The following is a 22,174-nucleotide window of genomic DNA, read 5'->3' as shown; positions in this document are numbered from 1 at the left end:
ACATACATATGGGAACCCCACACACAGGAGAGAGTCAGAGACCCCACATTCAGGAGAGGTAGGAAGATAGGAAACAGGGTAGATAAGGCATCCTGAGCTAGGGATGAAGTAAGGTCCCTTGGGGGCTTCAAAGGATCACTGCAGGGTGGTGACAAGAGCAGATGTTTCATGAATATCTTGAACCTAGTCAGACAGACAGATGTTGACAGACACTGAAGGAGAAGGTCAGACGGGGATAGAAATAGATGGAGAATGTGTGGTGTGAGGTGTGGGGTGCTGAGCTGCTGCCAGCCCACGGTCACTGACTGTGCGTGGCCTATGGGTTTGGGATCTCTCGGGGTGTCCTTGGCAGACTCTGCACTGTTTCCCCAGGTCTTCCATATATGCCTTTAGACCCCCCCAGGACTGGAGTTCCCACACGAGGCCAGACCTCTGGACCTGAGGGTGGCACCAGCCTTGGACAAGACACCTTATGCCAGGGCAAGGCTGACAGACTGTACCCCAACCCTCAGGACAGGCCAGCTACCACAGCTGTGCAGAGGAATGTTTGTTCCAGCAAAGCTGCCCCAGGAGCCGGTGTTCGGCTCCCCCTGCAAATGCTGCACCTGGAGTGGAGTTTCCAAGTCCCCTGCAGCCCCAGCGCCCAGGCCAGAGCCTGGGATCTCACCACAGCCTGCCTCCCCTGCTCTCCCTGGGGGCTGCAGTCTGGCTCCTGCAGCCCCCTCTCCCCCCCTTCCTGTTCCCAGCGCAGCTCCTCACAGGCTTCCTGAAACTGAGCTTTCAGACGTATAAACTGCTCCATTCCCTTTCGGAGAGTTTCCGCCAACACCACACCCTGCTCGCTGCACCATGTGTCATGCAGAGTGACATGCGGGGTCTCTGCTCCCGCTCCCCACATAAGAACGCAGGATATGATGAGGCCAAAAAGGAACACCCACGGAGCCATAGATAGGGGAGTCACACCACTATATTCTCGCTGGTGACTGGGTTGGAGACACACAAAGTAGGAGCCACATGATCCTCAATCCGCCTTTTCTCACCTGGCAACCAGCCAACCAACCAACGCAGTCATGATGACCACATCAGTGGCCAATTGGCCAACAGGCTACAGCCCATGACCATCCAATCACAGTTGATGGTCATTTACTACCCGAGCCAACACCTTTCCACGTGAGGCTGAGAGCCTGGAAACAGCACTTCTGGCCCTGTCCCCACAGGTGCCAAAAAAATGTGTACACATTTTAAGAGATGTTACCTATGTAACAGTAGGTCACTGTAATCAGAAGTGTCTGGACACTGATGGGAACCACTATGAGCTCCTCTTGTCATTGCAGATGTCAAACGTGACTTGTATCATCTTTGTTATCATCTTTGTTATCAGTATATAGTGAGTATTACAGTTTTCCTTTCTTAAAATGAGTATACATTTTTTAGCACCATATATATACACATACACATATATATATATTTATGGGTTTTTATTTGATTTCATCTTTATTCCCGTTGAAGTATATTTTCCAGTAGCTGTGGTAAAGTGAAAGCCAACAACAAAAACAAAATCAAGAACATGGTGTTTGAGGACCAAAATCAGTTGAGATTTAGGGCAGCACAACCTGTGGATAAAATATTCTGAAATACATTCCATTTATAGCAAATTGTAAGATTGAACAGTGCAAACTCAGAGTGTTCTAGATATGAATAGAAAACTCATGAGCTAAAGCAGTTAATTAGCCAAATTCATTTTCTTGCACAAAATTGACGTACAGTATAGACCATGTAAGAGCAAGGTTTTCTACCCACTGGATGAACAGACTTTAAAAAAATAATACTCCTTTCAATGTCATTAAATTATATTTTCTAAATTTGAAGTGTTTCTGTTTTGGAATTAAATTGCTCTTTGATGGACAGAAGCTAACTAAAACATGTTAATTATGCTTTTTCATATCATAAAAATTATTTTCCAATAATTTTTATTATTTTCCAATAATAAAATTATTTTCCAATAATTTCTTTTTAAATCTTGTGTGATATACATGTTCCTGAACACAGGGCCCTAAATGTGTAATGTGGCTGCTTTCAAGGTAGCGTGTGGAGGGACAGAAGGAGCCACATACCCGAGTCCACTTCGTCCTGACCATTTGCTTCAGTGGGATCCCTTTAATACTTTAATCACACACACAAAATAAAGGACATTGACTCACAGACAGGGTCACGGTGGAATCTGTAGTTCTCAGGATCTGAAGTGTTTCCTGAGTCATGTCAGTGTCTCCAGCCTCCAAGTGCTGTATCAGTGTGTGAGAGCAGTACGGGTGTGAAATAGCTGCTGTAGACAGCCTGTCGTTGGCCTGTCGCAGCTGTAAAGCTTGGTCTTGCCGTCTGGCCGAGCCAGTCCACATGTTTGGTGCACACACACACACACACACACAGAGTACATGGTAACAGGCAGCTGACTGGGGAGCAGCTGCAATAACCGAATCCCACTGGGGAGGTGGGTGAACCACCTAACACCTGGTCAGCTGGCAGGAACCTGGGCCCAAAAGATAGTCACTTAGTGTCCTTGGGAGGTTTGAACGTGTGCACTCAGACCACAGAGTTTGATGGCTATAGTATCCTGATATGTCACCAGGAACGTAGTGTCGTATCTGCTTCCAGTGCTCAGGGGACATTTTTCTCCTGTGTCTCCCTCCAGGTAAGTACTGTCCCTGAGCTTGTGTAGAACACCCTGGGCCTGAGTGACTCAGCAGCAGAAGAGGCCGAGTGATGTCTGTGTTGTCATGGACACCACACCCTGTCTGTCACAGGCATGTCCCCAGTCCACCAGGTGTTCACATCAGCAGGAACAAAGCTGGTGCTTTTGCACTATTGAGGTGTCAACATAACCAGCCATCACATTGGTTAGTTAATGTCACCAGCGTTTGGTAAACTCGCATAAGAGGGCGTTTAGTGTCTGCACAAGCTGTTGAAAAAGACAGTGAATAAGAACAGGGGACAGGTTGAAAAGGAGCTCACAGTGGAAACACAAAGATGAAGGGGGATAGAAAGAGACAAGCACTCCCCAGGCAGCCTTACAGCCAATGACTAATAAGTGCGGGAATGTTAATTCATAAGAGAAATGTTTCCTACATTTTCACAGAGTGTCCATGATGGTTATTTTAAGGAAGAAGTGAAAGCGAAGCATCTGACCTGTGACCTGGGGAAAGCTGTCACATCATGGTGCCATCTGCTCTGGGGCCTGGCCAGTGGCCCTGGCAGTGCCAGGTTTCAGGTCACCTGCAGGGACAGCCTCCAGTGGCCTTGGGGTGATGCCCTGGGTCTGTTTAGAGTGGGCTGCATGGATGCAGGAGGCCTTCCCTGTTCCGTGGATGGCAGTGCAGGTGGTCAGCAGCCCCGCGTAGGTCCTTCCCAGGCAGCTGACCGTGCATTTTCTTCTAAAGACCTTACAGACACTTGGTCCCGGGTGCAAATGAACGACAAGCCCTGTTGGTCAGGGGAGGTCACACCTCTTACCTGCTGGCGATACGCTTCACGCACAGTAGGTACCTGTGCACTTAGCACTTCATGGCATCTGATCGTTCATTAAGCTCCTATAATGCTCTCTCTATCCAAGAATGGAAGGGTGACAGGTACCAGCAGACCCTGGTTTCCTGAAGACTATTTCAAGAGGGATCAATCCAGGTCCCCTGGGTTTGAGTCACGTTTCCTTTTCTTGTATTTGTCAAAGGGGTCACACACCGAGGCCAAGTGTCAGTGCAGGGACACTGCCTATGTGAAACCTACAGAAAAGAAAGACAAATTTGGAGTTCCTAAGCACAAAAATCAGTGTGTGTGTGTGTGTGTGTGTGTGTGTCCTACTGACGACCAGATGTGGAGTGGGCTTTCAGCTCCGTGAGTCTCCACCTGCAGATACAGTCAGATGTGACCTTAACCAGAGGAACCTACAGGAGATGAGAGGTCCCCAAAGCCCCGGAGAGGGTGTGGGCTCAGGGGAGTGTTGAGTGTGTCAGTGCATCTGGCAGCCCCAGGGAAAGGTCTCCTTGGGAGTTTTAGAAAACCTTTGTTTCAGGTCTCCTTGCAGTGTCATTGGGGTTTGGTGAGGCCAATTCACTATTTCCAGAGATGAGGTCAAAGCTTATGGTGTCCCTGAGGGAGCATTGTGAAGTCAGGGCACAGACATGTAACACTGGACTAGAGACGCTAGAGGTCACGCCCTGTGAGCCCAGACAGGACCCTCCCCTGCAGGACACGGGCTGGGCTGCAGGGGGCGCTCAGGACCCACTCAATAAGAGCTGTCACCCCAGAGTAGTTGGGAAGTGTGAAGGGGAGGGGCTTCCTCGGAGGGCCTGGGGCTTCCTACCTCTTTATATAAAAGAAAAAATTTTAAAACAAGGTTTGTGCAAGTACTGCTGAAGTGTCTGTAAATATCCTATTCTATTGGGAGAATTTACCAAACATAATGTGCAATAAATTCAAATTTAAAATGAGTTTCCATGATTCAAGGCAAACACTGAGGTCTGGGACTGACGGTGATGGCAGGTGAGGGCAGGTGTCCTCCTCCTCGGTCTCCTGGTGGAGACCCAGTGGGCTGTTTGCACAGGGCAGTGACGTGGTGTGGGGATGCTGCAGGCTGGGGAGGACACACCAGGCCGTTGTCAGAATTGGCATCGAATTTGAAATACAATCAGGATCTAACTTATAATATAGACAGATTGGGGATTCTGGTGGACTGTCAGTCAGTAGGTGTGAGCAAGGAGAATTAAGGGGTTATTTTAGTTTTCTGCTTTGAGGAACATGCATGTGGACATTTCACTACATACAATGTGGCTGACAATATACACTTACATCTTCCCCCTGCTATGTCCACACACCAGTAGATTTAGTATCATTCACTCAATTATATATTGATATTGACACTTGTCCATATGTCATCAAAACTGAGCAGTTCCAAATATACCCTTGTGGGTTCACTAAGAGTTAAACGTCTTCCTTCCCCACTGTGAAGTCACAGCCCCACACTACTGATAGGGTCCCTTGTCCCTGCCATGGTGGCTCTTTCCCTGCCTGCTAGTCTCCTGCACGAGAAGCCCACCTGAGCTGGGCATCACCACAAGTCCCTCAGGTGGGACACTGAGAATGACCCAGCGAGAGGAGAATGGGTGGGGCTGTTCCTACTCGTGCTCCTTGCTTCCAGGTCCAATAAAATGCCTATAGATTTAGGTAAGACCTGCATCCTCCTGATCTGGGCCATTTACTGTGGTGAAATATGCATCATTAAAGCTACTACAAGGAAATAAAGGGACAATTGGTAGGGAAAGACTTACTTACAGACAGACAATAACATGCAAAATGTGACACTCATGAAAATACAGCTGCATGAACTGTGATTCTCTACATTCTTAGGTAAATACTACAATGCAGAAAATCACATGTGTTTTTATTACAGGAAAGAAGTTCTGGAACCACACCTGGCATGTCCATCCCTGCCCTGGAGTGGGATGAGGGAGCAGTGGGGTCCATGGGGAGGGTACTGGGGCTCCCTCTCAGCTGATATGTGCCCTTGGACACATCACACGGCTCCATAGGCTGCCGTGTGTAGCTTTACCTCTGTAACATGCAGGTGGGATTGATACCTTGGTCACTTGCTCTGGGTGCTCACATACAAATGAAATGAGGTAAAGGGTGCTGAGAATTCACTCCAGCACCATCACGTATAAGAAATCATGTTTTCCTGAACTCTCACGTGGCCACCAACTAACCAGGACACTCACGCCTGCATGAGGCCCTGCCCTTGTCTAGGTGTCCAAGCCCCGAGCTCCCTATATGGAAGGAGGACATGCAAATAGGGGCCCCTGTGCTGATGAAAACCAGCCCAGCCCTGACCCTGCAGCTGTGGGACAGGAGCCCCAGCCCCGGGATCCCCAGGTGTCCCCATTCCGTGATCAGGACAGAGCACAGACGACACACCATGGAGTTTGGGCTCAGCTGGGTTTTCCTTGTTGCTGTTTTAAGAGGTAATTTATGGAGAACAGGAGATTCTGAATATGGGAGATTATATGAGTGAGAGAAACAGTGAGTGTGTGACAGTTTCTGAGCAGAATATCTCTTGTGTTTGCAGGTGTCCAGTGTGAGGTGCAGCTGGTGGAGTCTGGGGGAGGCTTGATGCAGCCTGGGGGGTCTCTGCGCCTCTCCTGTGCAGCCTCTGGATTCACCTTCAGTAGCTACTGGATGCACTGGGTCCGCCAGGCTCCAGGGAAGGGGCTGGAGTGGGTCTCAGCCATTAGTAATGGTGGTGGTAGCACATACTACGCCGACTCCGTGAAGGGCCGATTCACCATCTCCAGAGACAACGCCAAGAACACGTTGTATCTGCAAATGACCAGCCTGAGAGCTGATGACACGGCCGTGTATTACTGTGCGAGTGACACAGTGAGGGGAAGTCAGTGTGAGCCCAGACACAAACCTCCCTGCAGGGGGCAGAGGGGCTGGGCTGCAGGGGGCGCTCGGGACACCAGGGGGCGCTCGGGACACCAGGGGGTGCACAGGGTCCAGGAGGCTGTGCTTGGACCACCTGAGGCACGTGTATCATTTGAGCTCAGGAAGGAGCCTGAGGGTAGGTGTAACACGGTAGGAGGGGAGGGTGTGTCCTGGCACCATGTAGAGTCTCCTTACTTTAAATACCAACAGCTCCCCAAGAGACACCCTCCACCGCATCTGTTCTAAACCATGACATGTTGTATTAACATTTCAAACACAACAGTTATTACACATGGCGTGTATATGCATTTGCTTCATTTCTGAAATTGGCACGTATTGTGAACAAGAGTCACAACTGACACGGTGCAGTAAGTTCTCAGCAGCAGGGCTGCGTCTTGGTTGTCTTCAGAATCCTCAGGTAAAATAATTATAATATAATAAAAATAGAAAATTCCATATGTTTAATTGTTTAATATTGGGAAGGTTTAACTCATGGTATAACAAATTAATCTGAATTGCAAATGTAATCTCCCATATTGTTTTCCCAAAGAAACTGAGAACATGTACATCCTTCTTCCCCTGGCAGGTTTCAGGAATGATAGTTCCCAGGTTTAGTTCCCAACCCTATAAAGAGCCACTTGTCCTCAGGAAATAAGAGAAGAAAGACGAAAGCCTGACATGTCCGTGGGCGAAGCAGCTGGTGCCTCACTTGACTTTCTCCTTCTTATGTGGCCATCGAGAATCAGTTCCCTGGACTTCGTAAGAGACACTTAATAAATAATTTCATTTTATGCAATGTTATTATTGTCATACACAGAGTCAAACACACACACACAAGAACACACAGATGCATTTAATGTATGTGTTAGTAGAAGATACATCTGTATAAGAAGAAAAATGCAGAAGCACAAAGTTTCATTTTCTTTTCCTTAGGGAATTCCTAATCTTGTTGATCTTTATTTAACATCTCTATTTTATCTCCATTTTACTTGGTATTTATCAATCACTTACATATGTATTCCTTTTCATGAAAGTATCAAATATTTTTATATAATTACAAATACCAAGCTTTCTCACTCATCTTGGGCTTCCAGGAAAAGGTACCAAAAGCCACATGCCTCATACTACAGTAATTGATTTTGACTGTTGTGCAGGCTGGAAAGTTCAAAATCAAGGGCACGGGTAATGCAATCAATAATGTTGTAAAGATTTTGTAGGGTATCTGATGGACACTACCTCATTAGGGAGACCATCTCAGGGGTGATATACATGCCTGATCACTGCACTGTACACCTGAAGCTGAAGCTGCACAACAATGAATGTCAACTACAATTTTATATATAAGCAGAGAAGCAGAGTACAGCATCAGCAATAGAGACAGTGGAAATGTAATGGCCGTACGCGATGTCAGAGGGGTAGTAGAAGGGGGAAGTAGGGGCTGTCACTGTGTGAGGGATATAAATGATAAATGTCTAACTATTACATTGTTTTGTACACCTGAAACTAACAAAAACAAACAAACAAACAAAACAACAACAACAACAAAAAAGGAACCTGGGGAAAAAAATAAAGAGCATATTGAAATAATGTTACATGAGATCATCACCTTCAGCTTATACTTAGATGAAACACTGCTGTTATAAAAATAGATGTATCTGGGCCTGGGTGAAAAACAAACAAACAAAAAACAAAATCAAGGGCCCAGCTGATTTAGGTCCTGGTGAAAGGTCTGACCTGGCTCGCAGTTGACCACGCTCTTACTGAGTCCTTACGTGCCTTAAATGGTGGAGGGAGATCTCTCTCCTCCTCTTTGTACAATGCTCTGATCCTATTGGAGTTCTACCACCACATTCTGACCTCATGTAACCTTATTTGCTGACTCAAAGCCGTATTTTACACACCATCATTGAGCAGTAAGACTCCAACATACAAATTTGGGAGGCACCCAGTTCAATCCATAACATCCTACAAATTATATGCCAGAATAGATGATCGCCAAAATATATGCCCTCCCCACATGCAAAAGACATGAACTCAACCCCAACAGCCCAAAATTCTTACTCATTTCAGCATCAGCTCTAAAGACTAAGGTCCAAAGTCTCACCTAAGTATAGTCTCATCAGTTTCTGTTGAACTTGAGCTGTGATTCACCCTGAGGCAAAATTCCTCTCCAGCTGTGAACCTAGGAATCTAGACAAGTTACATGCTTTCAAAATGTGATGGTGGGTCAGACATAGGGGAGACGTTCCCATTCTGAAAGGGGTAAATAGGAAAGAAGGACGGAGTGATGGCCCCAACCTGGTCCAAAACTTGCCAGGTAAATCCTATGTGATATTAAGGTTGGAAAACAGTCCTCTTTGGCTGGATGCCCCTCATTCTGTACCCAACGGGGTGGTGGTCCCAAGTCCTGACCCCACTCAGGTGGTGTCTCACTTTATGGACCCACGAGGGCAGTCTCACCATGGCTGTGATGGCAGGGCTGACAAGTACCAGGCTCTGCCAGGGGGGCGTCCCACCCAAAGGCTCTGTTTCCTGGTTGTGTCTCCTTTTGAAATCGAGGAGATCGTTTTAAGTCTTTGAAACCAAAGAGTCAGCCATGATGTCTTCTAAATTTCATTCTTTCCTTTACTTGAACGATATTGCATCTTCACTGCCAATTTGAGTTATGCTCCTGTTCTGCAGAATCCAAATAAACCTCCTTTCTTTCTGCCCCACTTTTAGTCCCTGTGTATTATTAAATGACAGTGTATCTTCTGGTATGACCTCATCTCTACTCCTGGCTTATACTGAGACACCTGATTAAACCAGTGAGGCATACCCATGATTTTATTTATCAAAGAGGCACCTCCTGGGTCCAGTCAGGGACACGGATGCTTTTCCAAGTGTGACATCACCTGAGGCTTAACAGGATCCTGGCCTATTGTACTTTCCATGTTCCAGCTTCCTGGGAGGGACTTGAAATTGCTAAGACTTTCAGTGATGTCATTTTCAGTTCTCTCTGTCCAGGTGCCTCTTACACTTAAGTGAGGTGAGATTCCCACCTCTAGTAACAGGTCAAAGATGACCTGTGAAGGTCCATCAGCTTTCTGCACCAACATTAAAGACCTTGGAAATCATCACTCCCTTTCTTAGAAGAGAACCTGGAAAAATGAAGATCAGTCATGTCTCCTGAACCCATCACAGAAGTAAAATTGCAAGAACAGGCTCCACACTGTGTGTGGAAACACAGGCACATCCAGAGGGCAGGTGATTCTGCTCACCTGGGGCAGAAGGTGCTGGAGGCTCAAGCTGGTAGGAGCACTTCCAGGTGAGTATTCTGAGTGGATGGAGCACACGGGTGGGCTCCTTTGGGGGAGGGGTCCAGGGCCACACCCCACACTTCTGGGGGCTTTCCCTCCAGACACATGCAGGTTCTCCAGGGAGGATTCATGTGGGTCCCCTCATGTCCCTGACAGGGGGAGGGGAGGACAAACACTGAGAAATCCACCCAGAACTTCCCTCAGGCAGACCCTCCAGGGGAAGGACTTTTCCAGAACCCTATTCTGAGTGGTGGGTGGGAATTCTTACCTACGACAGACCTAGGGAGGCGGCACAGTTACCAGGGTAACAGAGTCAGGAAAAGACTGTGGAGCTGCAGGGGGAAGGGAGGGGTCACAGGGAAGTGAGCTGACCACAGGAGAGCCCTTGAGGAGGTCACAGCCAGACCCAGGGGACCACCTCACAGGTGATTAATCCTAAGGATACATAACGTCACACACACACGAGCAGTCTCACCTGAGTCAGCTGACAACGGTGGTGCCTCCTCCTCCCTTAACTTCTCAGGTCCCTCCCCTCCCACAGACATGAGTTCTCCAAGGGACGCCCACTGCAGGTGCCGTGAGGGGGCAATAGTGTGATTGGGCCTCGTATCTGACAGTCTGAGGGACAAGATTGGCCCATCTCATGGGTCCTCTGCACGGGTCCATGGGCTGTGAGAAAAAGCAGATAGAGGGTGTAGGTTCCTCCCAAGTCTGTGCATGTGTCACATTTCCTGGGGTTCTATTTACAAGAGAGTCACACACCCAGGTCTATATTCCCAGTGGGGAATGGCCTATGAACAAAGCACAGAGAAAAAAGACACTTTTGGGTTCATTACTGCTAAAATCATGGGCTCTAATTTATTGTCTAATTTATTGATTAGCAGAGGTAGAGTAGCCTGTGAGACAATGTGGGATCCTCAAATGTCACCTTCATCCAGAAGATCTTAAATGAGATAAGAGGTCCCCAAAGCTCAGAGAGCTACTGGACGCAGGGGAATGTGAACTGTGTCAGTGCATCTGGAAGCCTCAGGGAACAGGGTCCCTTGTGGTTTCATAATGCCCTGGGTTAGGTGACAACCTGCTGTGTCATTGGTGTTTAGTGAAACCAATTCATTACTTCAATATATGATGTCAAAACCTTATGTTGTCCCTGAGGGAAATTTGTGAAGACAGGGCACAGACATTTAACACTGGACTAGAGATGCTAGAGGTCACGCCCTGTGAGCCCAGAGCGGACCCTCCCCTGCAGGGTGCAGACTGGGCTGCAGGGGGCGCTCAGGACCCACCAGCAGGGGCTGCAGCCCCAGGAGCAGGTGGGGAGAGGAAAGGAAGGGGCTTCCTCTGAGGGCCTGGGGATTCCTTCCTCTTTATAAAAACATCTAAAACAAATTGTGCAAAGACACTGAAGTGTCTGTAATATCTTGTTCTATTGGGAGAATTTACCAAACACAATAGGAAATAAAATCACATTTAAATGGCTTTTCTAGGACTTCAAGATGTCTTAATGACGACAAAATGGATCACTATGTTGGTTTTACTATTATAATTTGAAATTTTCTAAATTTGTGGACACAGTGTGACACCCGGATGAGACATTCAGATGAGGCTGAGACCAGGCTCAGGTGGTCTCCGGGTCGTTCACAGGGGGGTTCCCAGTGAGGATCACGTCCTGGGGGGGATTGTTCCTCAGTGAGAGGAGCTCTGTCTGCACAGATTCAGGGACCTGGCAGGGGACACACATCCTCCATCAGGGATTAGGACTTGGACCCTCAGACGCCCACTGAGCATGGTCCTGCGTCATCGAGCTTCTCTCAGGTGGGCCAAGTCTTCAGCTACGAAACCCTCTGCTCATGAATATGCAAATGAGCTGATGTGGGCGGGGTTCAATACGGACATGTCTCTGCCCTGAGAGCATCGCCCCACAGCCACACGCTCCCCTACAGACGTCCTGACAGCACAGCCCTCACCATGGACTGGAGATGGACAATCCTCTTCCTGGTGACAGTGGCTTCAGGTAAGGGGCTCCCTAGTCCCTGGATGATGAGGGGACCTGGGCCAGTCACAGGGGATCCACCCACTCCTGTCTCCTCCCCACAGGTGTCCACTCCGAGGTCCAGCTGGTGCAGCCTGGGGCTGAGGTGAGGAAGCCTGGGGGCTCCGTGAAGGTGTCCTGCAAGGCTTCCGGATACACCTTCACCAGCTACTATATGCACTGGGTGCGACAGGCCCCGGGACAAGGGCTTAAGTGGATGGGACGGATCAACCCTAACAGTGGTGGCACAGACTACGCACAGAAGTTCCAGGGCAGAGTCACTATGACCAGGGACACGTCCACCAGCACAGCCTACATGGAGCTGAGCAGTCTGAGACCTGAGGACACGGCCGTGTATTACTGTGCGAGGGACACAGTGAGACGACCCACATCCTGAGAGTGTCAGAAACCCTGAGGAGAGGGCAGCTGTGCGGGGCTGAGGAGACGACAGGGACAGCTGGGCACAGCCTTTTGACTTAGGGTTAAGGATATAGAGATGAAGGAACTGGATTCGTTAATTATTTATGGAATATTTTCAGTTCTGTGTGACAAACCAACTCCCAACAGGAGAAATAATATTAAACTTTCTGTAGTGTTTTCTAATTTTCACGGTATAAATGTGACCATGATGGTGGCTTGAAACATGACATCCCTGAACTGAGTCCTTAAAAGATGCCAGAATCTTCTCCTTGGAGCAGTCGCAGGCGGCTCCCTCTCTGTGGTCAGAGAAGATAAACTGCATCACAGTCTAAGGGTCACGGCAGGAAGCAGAATGGAGGACAGAGAACACAGAAGCCCTGAGATATGTCTCCGCCCCTAAACAGTCATTGGAGAACGCAGGCATCCACAGTCCTGTGTGGACATACGTGTAGGACCTGCACGTTGGTGTCTGTGTAAACTGTCCCAAAGCATCACAACTCAGGTTTGAAACGCAGACTTGTCCTCTTACTGTGCTTGAAAAGAGCTAAACTGGGTCTAAATCACAGTGACCCCAGGGCTGTGCGTCTCCCAGAGGGTGCAGGGGCTCGTTCCACCATCAGAGCTGCATCCCTTGCATTTGGGGCTCATGGCAGGTCCCTACACGTCCCATCCAGCAGCATGTGGCCTTCCCTGGAGCAGAATCTCCCCCCACCTTGTTGTTCCAAGGACGGTGTGTGGCCATCAGTGTCCATACAAGAGGTCCATTCAGTCTCCATTTCAAGTATTTCAATGTATCACATTTTCAAAATGTCTTCTATTTCTGGGTTCAAGACCTTGATACCTTAGGAGCCCACCCTTGGAGCAAGGACAGCCTCTTACACAGGGGAGATTAATTTCCTTCATTTGAGGACAGAACGAGAGTCCACGTGCCCTTCTTGCTCTGGCTGCTTTTCAAGTCACTCATTCTAAATAGTTATACCCCATTGTGGGATATCCTGGGGAGCCTACCCTGGGCCCCAACAGTTTCCTCCTCTGAACGTCCCTGGAAGGTTCGTGTAGTGAGAGCTGGACTGCTGGCTGTGGAGAGAGAGAACGGGTGGGAAGCTGAGTGCTAAGTCATCTGCAAAGGAGAGAAGGAGACAGAACGAGGATGACAAACAGGAAAGGACACTTTGCAGCTCTTTCCGCAAACCCATCAGACCTGTCCCCATCCCTGGGGACAGGCCAGTCCAATGACAACTCTGCATCATTGATCTGATGGAAAGTGTGAAAGGTCCTTTTAACAGATTGAGTGAGATTCCGTGTGTCCCGTTCACTTTACAGAAAAGCAGCATTTTCATCGGTGACGACACAGGCTCTTCCTCCTGGGTGGTCAGTGTACCTGAGGCACCACAGAGACTCAGGGGTTCACGTCCTGCAGTGTGTGCAGTGGTGGGGAGCTCTCGTTCCATTGCCCTGGACAGACTTAAGGTCACTTCTCCCAATTCATAGTCTCCAAAGAGTGGGGATCAGACCCTCAGCGCTGAAAAGAACTTGGACTTGTGATACAGAGGTGGACTTCCTGCCATTCTCACATGGCAGGTGTAAGGGGCACAACTTATGAACACAGGACCCTAAATGTGTAATGTGGCTGCTTTCAGGGTGGCGTGTGGAGGGACAGAAGGAGCCATATTCCCGAGTCCACGTCGTCCTGACCGTTTTGGTGGGATCCCTTTAATACTTTAATCATACACACAAAATAAAGGACCTGGGCTCACAGACAGGGTCACAGTGGAATCTGTAGTTCTCAGGATCTGAAGTATTTCATGAGTCACGTCAGTGTCTCCAGCCTCCACGTGCTGTGTCGGTGTGTGAGAGCAGTACGGGTGTGAAATAGCTGCTGTAGACAGCCTGTCGTTGGCCTGTGGCAGCTGTAAAGCTGGGTGTTGCTGTCTGGCTGAGACAGTCCACATGTTTGGTGCACACACACACACACACACACACACACACAGTCTGTGGTATCTGGCAGCTGACTTGGGAGCAGCTTCAATAACTGAGTCACATGGGGAGGTGGATGAGCCACCAAACACCTGGTGAGCCGGCAGGAACCTGGGCCCAGAAGTTGGTGCTACAGTCACTTAGTCTCCTTGGAGGTTTGGACGTGCCACCTGTGGGCTCAGAGCACAGAGTTTGAGTGCAGTGCTGTCCTGATATGTCACCAGGAACGCCCAGTGTCATATCGGCTTCCAGTGCTCAGGGGACGTTTCTCTCCTGTGTCCCCGTCTGGATAAGTACAGTCCCTGAGCTTGTGTAGAACACCCTGGGCCCGAGTGACTCAGCAACAGAAGAGGCCAAGTGATGTCCGTGTTGTCATGGACACCACACCCTGTCTGTCACACGTGTTGGTCCCCAGTCCACCAGGTGTTCACATCAGCAGGAACAAAGCCTGGTGCTTTTGCACTATTGAGGTGTCAACATAACCAGCCATCACATTGGTTAGTTAATGTCACCAGCGTTTGGTAAACTCGCATAAGAGGGCATTTGGTGTCTGCACAACCTGTTGAAAAAGAGAGAGTTAATTAGTGCAGGACACAGGTTGAAAAGGAGTCATAGTGGAGACACAGAGAGGGAAGGTGGATAGAAAGAGAGCAGCACTCCCCAGGCAGCTTTAGAGTAAATAATAAGTGCAGGAAGTGTTAACTTATAAGAGAACCGTTGCCTACATTTTCACAGAGTATCCATGACAGTTATTTTAAGGAAGAAGTGAAAGCCAAGTCTCCTGACCTGTGACCTGGGGAAAGCTGTCACATCATGGTGCCATCTGCTCTGGGGCCTGGCCAGTGGCCCTGGCAGTGCCAGGTTTCAGGTCACCTGCAGGGACAGCCTCCAGTGGCCTTGGGGTGATGCCCTGGGTCTGTTTAGAGTGGGCTGCATGGATGCAGGAGGCCTTCCCTGTTCCGTGGATGGCAGTGCAGGTGGTCAGCAGCCCCGCGTAGGTCCTTCCCAGGGAGCTGACCGTGTGTTTTCTTCTAAAGACCTGATGGACACCTGGTCCCAGGTACAAATGGACAGCAAGGACTGTCAGTCAGGGGAAGTCACACCTCTTACCTGCTGGCGACATGCCTCACGCACAGTAGGTACCTGTGCAATTAGCACTTCATGGCATGTGATCATTCATTAAGCTCCTATAATGCTCACTCTATCCAAGAATGGAAGGGTGACAGGTGCCAGCAGACCCTGATTCCCTGAAGACTATTTCAAGAGGGATCAATCCAGGTCCCCTCGGTTTGAGTCACGTTTGCTTTTCTTGTATTTGTCAAAGGGGTCACACACCGAGGCCGAGTGTCAGTGCATGGCCGAGTTTCACTGCCCATGTGAAACCTACAGAAAAGAAAGACAAATTTGGAGTTCCTTAGCACAAAAATCAGTGTGTATTTGTTTGTGTGTGTGTGAGTGTGTGTGTGTCCTACTGACGACCAGATGTGGAGTGGGCTTGCAGCTCCGTGAGTCTCCACCTGCAGATATAGTCAGACGTGACCTTCATCCAGAAGAAGCAAAAGGAGATGAGAGGCCTGCAAAACCCCTGAGAGGTTGTGGGCTCAGGGGAGTGTTGAGTGTGTCAGTGCATCTGGCAGCCCCAGGGAAAGGTCTCCTTGAGGGTTTTATAAAACCTTTGGTTTAGATCTCCCTGCAGTGTCATTGGGGTTTAGTGAGGCCAATTCACTGTTTCCAGAAATGATGTCAAAGCGTATGGCGTCCCGGAGGGAGCATTGTGAAGTCAGGGCACAGACATGTAACACTGCACGGGAGATGCTAGAGGTCACGCCCTGTGAGCCCTGAAAGGACCCTCCCTTGCAGGGTGCAAACTGGGCTGCAGGGGGCGCTCAGGACCCACCAAATAAGAGCTGCAGCCCCGGAGTAGTTGGGAAGTGGGAAGGGGAGGGGCTTCCTCGGAGGGCCTGGGGCTTCCCACCTCTTTATGTAAAAGAAAAAAATTTAAAACAAGGTTTGTGCAAGTACTGCTGAAGTGTCTGTAAATATCCTATTCTGTTGTGAGAATTTACCAAACATAACGGGCAATAAATTCAAATTTAAAATGAGTTTCCATGATTCAAGGCAAACACTGAGGTCTGGGACTGACGGTGATGGCAGGTGAGGGCAGGTGTCCTCCTCCTCAGGCTCCTGGTGGAGACCCAGTGGGCTGTTTGCACAGGGCAGGGACGTGGTGTGGGGATGCTGCAGGCTGGGGAGGACACACCAGGCCGTTATCAGAATTGGCATCGACTTTGAAATACAATCAGGATCTAATTTATAATATCGACAGATTGGGGATTCTGGTGATTGTCAGTCAGTAGGTGTCACAGAAGAATTAAGGGGTTATTTTATTTTTCTCCTTCAAGGAACATGCATGTGGACATTTCACTAGACACAATGTGGCTGACAACATACACTTACATCTTCCCCCTGCTATGTCCACACACCGGTAGATTTAGTATCATTCAGTCAATTATATATTGATATTGGCACTTGTCCACATGTCATCAAAACTGAGCAGTTCCAAATATACCTTCCTGGATTCACTAAGAGTTAAACGTCTTCGTTCCCCCACTGTGAAGTCACAGCCCCACACTACTGACAGGGTCCCTTGTCCCTGCCATGGTAGCTCTTTCCCTGCCTGCTAGTCTCCTGCACGAAAAGCCCACCTGAGCTGGGCATCACCACAAGTCCCTCAGGTGGGACACTGGGAATGACCCAGAGAGAGGACAATGGGTGGGGCTGTTCCTACTCGTGCTCCTGCTTCCAGGTCCAATAAAATGCCTATAGATTCAAGTAATACCTGCATCCTCCTGATCTGGGCCATTTACTGTGGTGAAATATGCATCATTAAAGCTACTACAAGGAAATAAAGGGACAACTGGTAAGTAAAGACAGACAGACAATAACATGCAAAATGTAATACTCATGAAAATACAGCTGCATTATTAGGTAAATACTACAATGCAGAATATCACATGTGTTTTTATTACAGGAAAGAAGTTCTGGAACCACACCTGGCATGTCCATCCCTGCCCTGGAGTGGGATGACGGAGCAGTGGGGTCCATGGGGCGGGTACTGGGGCTCCCTCTCAGCTGATATGTGCCCTTGGACACATCACACGGCTGCTCAGGGTGCCGTGTGCAGCTTTACCTCTGCAACATGCAGGTGGGATTGATACCTCGGTCACTTGCTCTGGGTGCTCACATACAAATGAAATGAGGTCATGGGTGCTGAGCACTCACTCCAGCACCATCACGTATAAGAAATCATGTTTTCCTGAACTCTCACGTCTCCACCAACTAACCAGGACACTCATGCCTGCATGAGGCCCTGCCCTTGTCTAGGTGTCCAAGCCCGGAGCTCCCTATATGGAAGGAGGACATGCAAATAGGGGCCCCTGTGCTGATGAAAACCAGCCCAGCCCTGACCCTGCAGCTGTGGGACAGGAGCCCCAGCCCCGGGATCCCCAGGTGTCCCCATTCCGTGATCAGGACTGAGCACAGACGACACACCATGGAGTTTAGGCTCAGCTGGGTTTTCCTTGTGGCTGTTTTAAGAGGTAATTTATGGAGAACAGGAGACTCTGAGTATGTGAGAGAATATGAGTGAAAGAAACAGTGGATGTGTGACAGTTTCTGACCAGGATGTCTCTGTGTTTGCAGGTGTCCAGTGTGAGGTGCAGCTGGTGGAGTCTGGGGGAGGCTTTGTGCAGCCTGGGGGATCTCTGCGACTCTCCTGTGCAGCCTCTGGATTCACCTTCAGTGACTATGGCATGAACTGGGTCCGCCAGGCTCCAGGGAAGGGCCTGGAGTGGGTCTCATACATTACTTATGGTGGTGGTAGCACATACTACGCCGACTCCGTGAAGGGCCGATTCACCATCTCCAGAGACAACAACAAGAACACGCTGTATCTGCAAATGACCAGCCTGAGAGCTGACGACACGGCCGTGTATTACTGTGTAAAGGACACAGTGAGGAGAAGTCAGTGTGAGCCCAGACACAAACCTCCCTGCAGGGGACAGGGGGCCTGGGCTGCAGGGGGCGGTGAGGACACCAGGGGGCGCTCAGGACACCAGGGGGCGCTCAGGACACCAGGGGGCGCTCCAGACCCACAGAGAACAGGTGTTCTCCTGGGTGGGGAAGGGGCTCCTTGTTGGGAGCAGCGATTTCCTCTCAAAGCTCTCAGCTGCCCCCAGGGAGAACACTTACTTCTTCTTTGTGGCTCTGTTTTCTCATACTCTCACTGCAGACAAGTGAAGAAGGGACATTGTTTTCAGGTGACATATTGCAGTGACTTGGAACCACTCCTTCAACAAGTTCCTGTGTGTCCTTTCTTTACTTCTTGAAAAAAAGCGGAAGTCTCTTCTAGAAAGGAGCAGATGAGCTCTTGACAACTTTAAGTAAAATGTCATGTTGACTCTTCAATACACAACAAAATGTGCCCCCTAGCGTGTCTGCTCACATAAATAGTGATCAGGTTTCATGCTGTTCTCATGCTACTTGATCAGCACACACACACACACACACACACACACACACACGGACTCACACACGTGCACTGACACTCACACAGGCTCACAGACACACACACTCAGACACACACACAGAGACACTCACACACAAGCACAGAAAACTCACACACTCAAACTCACACACACACAGGTTTTAGAAAAAGAAATACATTCAAACACAAGCCGTCATACAAATGTGTTCTGAGGGCACATGATGTTGCACGTGGTTTCCTCTGAAATGTGTCCAGACACCTTCCACCTGTTCATGGACCCTCAGCAATATTCTCGGTGCAGATGGTCCGTCCTCCTAATATTGTTACTATTTGTACTTTAGAGAGGACCTTTCACTAGAATTTGTTTTATTTTTACCCACTACAGTAACAATTATTATAAATAAAATATTTCTCCATATCTTCAGAAATGATTACCACATAAAGTTTTGATAACATCCATCATCTCATATGGAAATAAGAAAAGAGAAGAAAACAAAGAAAAGAACAAGGAGGGAAAGTGTGCTTTCCTTGTGCTGAGTACTTTGAGGGTCGACTCCCTCACCAACGTCCAACACAGCACACAGCAGTGTTCACTGCAGCCAGCGAGTTGTCCACTACATCCCGGCGCTCACTTCTCCTGTAACTGGAAGTTTGTACCTTTTCATCATCATCACGCACTTCTCCCAGTGCCCAGCCCCCACCCACGGTCATGACACATAGGATCCCTTTTTGTAGGCTTTTTTTGTTTTATATTCCACAGATACCTTAGATTATGCAGTATTTGCCTTTGTGTGACTTACTGAGTTTACCACAGTGTCCTCAAGATCCACTTATGATGTTGCAAATGGCAGAATTTCCTTCTTTTTATGGCTGAATAGTATTCCATTACACATACTTTATTCACTCACTTGTTGATGGACACTTAGATTACATCCATGTCTCGGCTATGGTACATAATGCTTCAGTAAACATGGGAGCACAGATAACTGTGCGACATGGTGACTTTGTTTCATTTAGATAAATACCCAGCAGTGGGATTGCTGGATAGTTTTATTTTTAATATTTTTGAGGAACCTGCATACTGTTTTCTGTAGTAGCTGCACCCATTTATTACCAACAATAGGACATAAGAATTCCCTTTCCTGCACATCTGTTATCTTTTTTGTTGCTGTTAATACAGATTTTTTACTTTTTTGTGATTATGCTATTTTGTTTTCCGGGTTTCACTTTTAGAGGTTCTTTTACAATCTAGACAGTATCACACTATCAGATATATAATTTGCAATTATTTTCTACCATTCAATAAGTTCCTTTTCATGATGTCCATTGTGTCTTCCTAATGCACCTACAATTGTGAGTTTCAGCTATCCTGATTTGTCTATTGTGCTCGTAGCCTGTGTTTTGATATCATATTGGATAAACTATTGCCAAATCCATTGTTATGAAGCTTTCCTTTATGTTTTCTCTAGGGTTTTTATACTTTTACATCTTATACTTACACGTCTTGTATATTTATATATAAATCATTTTGAGTAATTTTTGTATATGGCATATGATGGGGTTCCATCACATTCTTTTGCAGGAGGATGTCCACTGATCCCAGCACCATTTCTTGATGACACTGCTCTTTTTCCATCAGGTGCACAATCAATGCACGAAAATAAAATGACAAAATTCAGCATGGTTTTTTATTTTAATATCGTGCAACACACTGGGAATAGAAGGAAACTGTGACATATAATACAGGCCCCATATGAAGTGCACACATAACTTCATGCTCAACAGTGAAAAAATAAAAGCTTCCCTCAAAGACGTGGAGAAAGACAAAGATGCCACACTCTCCACTCCCATCCATCACAGGGGTGCAGGTCAGACCCAAAGAAATTTCACCACAAAATTAAATGAAGGCTCCAAACCACGTCGGGACCACCCTGTGGGATGCACACGCAGTGGGAACACGCCCATGAGCTGCACTTGTTCACACAGTAAGTGTGAGTGATGTGTCCACTGACCCTCCGTCTCCTAACCACAGGGAAGCTCGGACACGACAGCGGGCTCAGCCTTCTGCTCTGCCCAGGCTCAACCTCAGCCCCGGAGTCAGGTGGAGGACCGTCTGGCCAGTTCTCCACTCCCCCTCCTCCAGGACAGGACCCCCAGGGCGAGGGTCCCTGGAGGGGCGTCCACGCAGAGGACACTGTCTGTGGGAAGAGGGGTGTCACAGCCCAGACTCCATCCACACACTGGGCACTTCTGAGGACTTGTCTCCTGACACCCAGTGCTGAATCGGGTCCCCATGGAGAGCAGACGTGGAGCCCACACCCAGGGCTCGCTTCTCCTGCAGGACAGACTCCTCCCCTACTGCACAGACCTGAGTCCCCCATAGGGGTCAGCACCATGTGACACCATGCAAATCTTCCCATCCCCCTCCGTGGATTGAAAAGCCGAGCCCTGGCCTGGGGCAGTGACTGTGCCCCACCATGGACACGCTCTGCTCCACTCTCCTGCTGCTGACCGTCCCTTCCTGTGAGTGCTCCGGTTAGGGCCTCAGGGATGGAGGGACTCCAGTTCTCGTCCAGAAGTAGCTTCACCTTTCTCGTGCTTTCTCCACAGGGGTTCTGTCCCAGGTCACCCTGCAGGAGTCGGGTCCTGGGCTGGTGAGACCCACCCAGACCCTTACGCTGACCTGCTCCTTCTCTGGGTTCTCACTGAGCACTAGTGGCATGGGTGTGGCCTGGGTCCGTCAGCCCCCCGGGAAGGCCCTGGAGTGGCTCGCAACCATTTGGTGGGATGATGATAAGTATTATAGCCCATCTCTGAAGAGCCGGCTCTCGATCTCCAAGGACACTTCCAGAAACCAGGTGGTCCTAACAATGACCAGCATGGACCCTGCAGACACAGCCACGTATTTCTGTGCACAGAGGCACAGAGACACAGCCCAGGGCACTCTTGTACAAGAACCCAGGCTGGGCCTCAGCTGGGCCCCCAAGTCTGCAGCACAGGAACGTGTGGCACATGGCATTTCCTGCCAGGCTCTGGGGTTCCTCCCCACCCACAGCCTCGGATCCCCGTCTTCCTATCTCTTCTCTCCTTAGAAGACCCACGGTCCTGTGAGTGCTGCATGCAGGTGAGAGGCTCAATTCTGTTTCATCAGCATTCAACCTGACAAGGTCAGGTACGTAGACGCAAGGTCACCCACAGAATGCTGCTGTTTCATGGGCTGCTGTCCCTGCACGTGACAGAATACAAACAAACACAAGGTCATCTTTTATTAAAATGTGGATTTCCTGAATCATTTATATATAAAGACACGTGTGCTCCAATGTTCATTGCAGCTTTATTTACGGTGGCCAATACAGGGAAATAACCAAAATGTCCTTCGATAGATGAATGGATAAAGCAGTTGTGGTATATATACACAATGGAATACTA

At 48.7% G+C, this 22,174-nt stretch overlaps 4 gene segments (V, D, J or C); all 4 read left to right on the top strand.

Annotated features, from left to right (window-relative positions):
• Positions 1-5,861: 5,861 nt before the first annotated feature.
• LOC117019983 (immunoglobulin heavy variable 3-23-like) lies at positions 5,862-6,453 on the top strand (the record flags this gene model as incomplete). The annotated part of the segment is given in 2 exon segments: positions 5,862-6,008; positions 6,113-6,453. Coding segments are annotated over 2 exon segments (387 nt in total), but the record flags the coding sequence as incomplete, so codon positions are not given.
• A 5,246-nt stretch (positions 6,454-11,699) lies between these two features.
• On the top strand, positions 11,700-12,249 carry LOC117019982 (immunoglobulin heavy variable 1-46-like). The segment is given in 2 exon segments: positions 11,700-11,784; positions 11,868-12,249. Coding segments are annotated over 2 exon segments (378 nt in total).
• A 5,338-nt stretch (positions 12,250-17,587) lies between these two features.
• LOC117019981 (immunoglobulin heavy variable 3-23-like) lies at positions 17,588-21,128 on the top strand. The segment is given in 3 exon segments: positions 17,588-17,798; positions 17,902-18,285; positions 21,022-21,128. Coding segments are annotated over 3 exon segments (669 nt in total).
• Positions 21,109-21,837, top strand: LOC117019980 (immunoglobulin heavy variable 2-5-like). The segment is given in 2 exon segments: positions 21,109-21,268; positions 21,356-21,837. Coding segments are annotated over 2 exon segments (528 nt in total).
• Positions 21,838-22,174: the final 337 nt, after the last annotated feature.

The sequence above is a fragment of the Rhinolophus ferrumequinum genome, unplaced genomic scaffold (assembly GCF_004115265.2).
Source record: "Rhinolophus ferrumequinum isolate MPI-CBG mRhiFer1 unplaced genomic scaffold, mRhiFer1_v1.p scaffold_2_arrow_ctg1, whole genome shotgun sequence".
In the NCBI taxonomy this organism is placed as follows: Eukaryota; Metazoa; Chordata; class Mammalia; order Chiroptera; family Rhinolophidae; genus Rhinolophus; species Rhinolophus ferrumequinum.
This window is presented reverse-complemented; position numbering and strand designations above follow the sequence as displayed.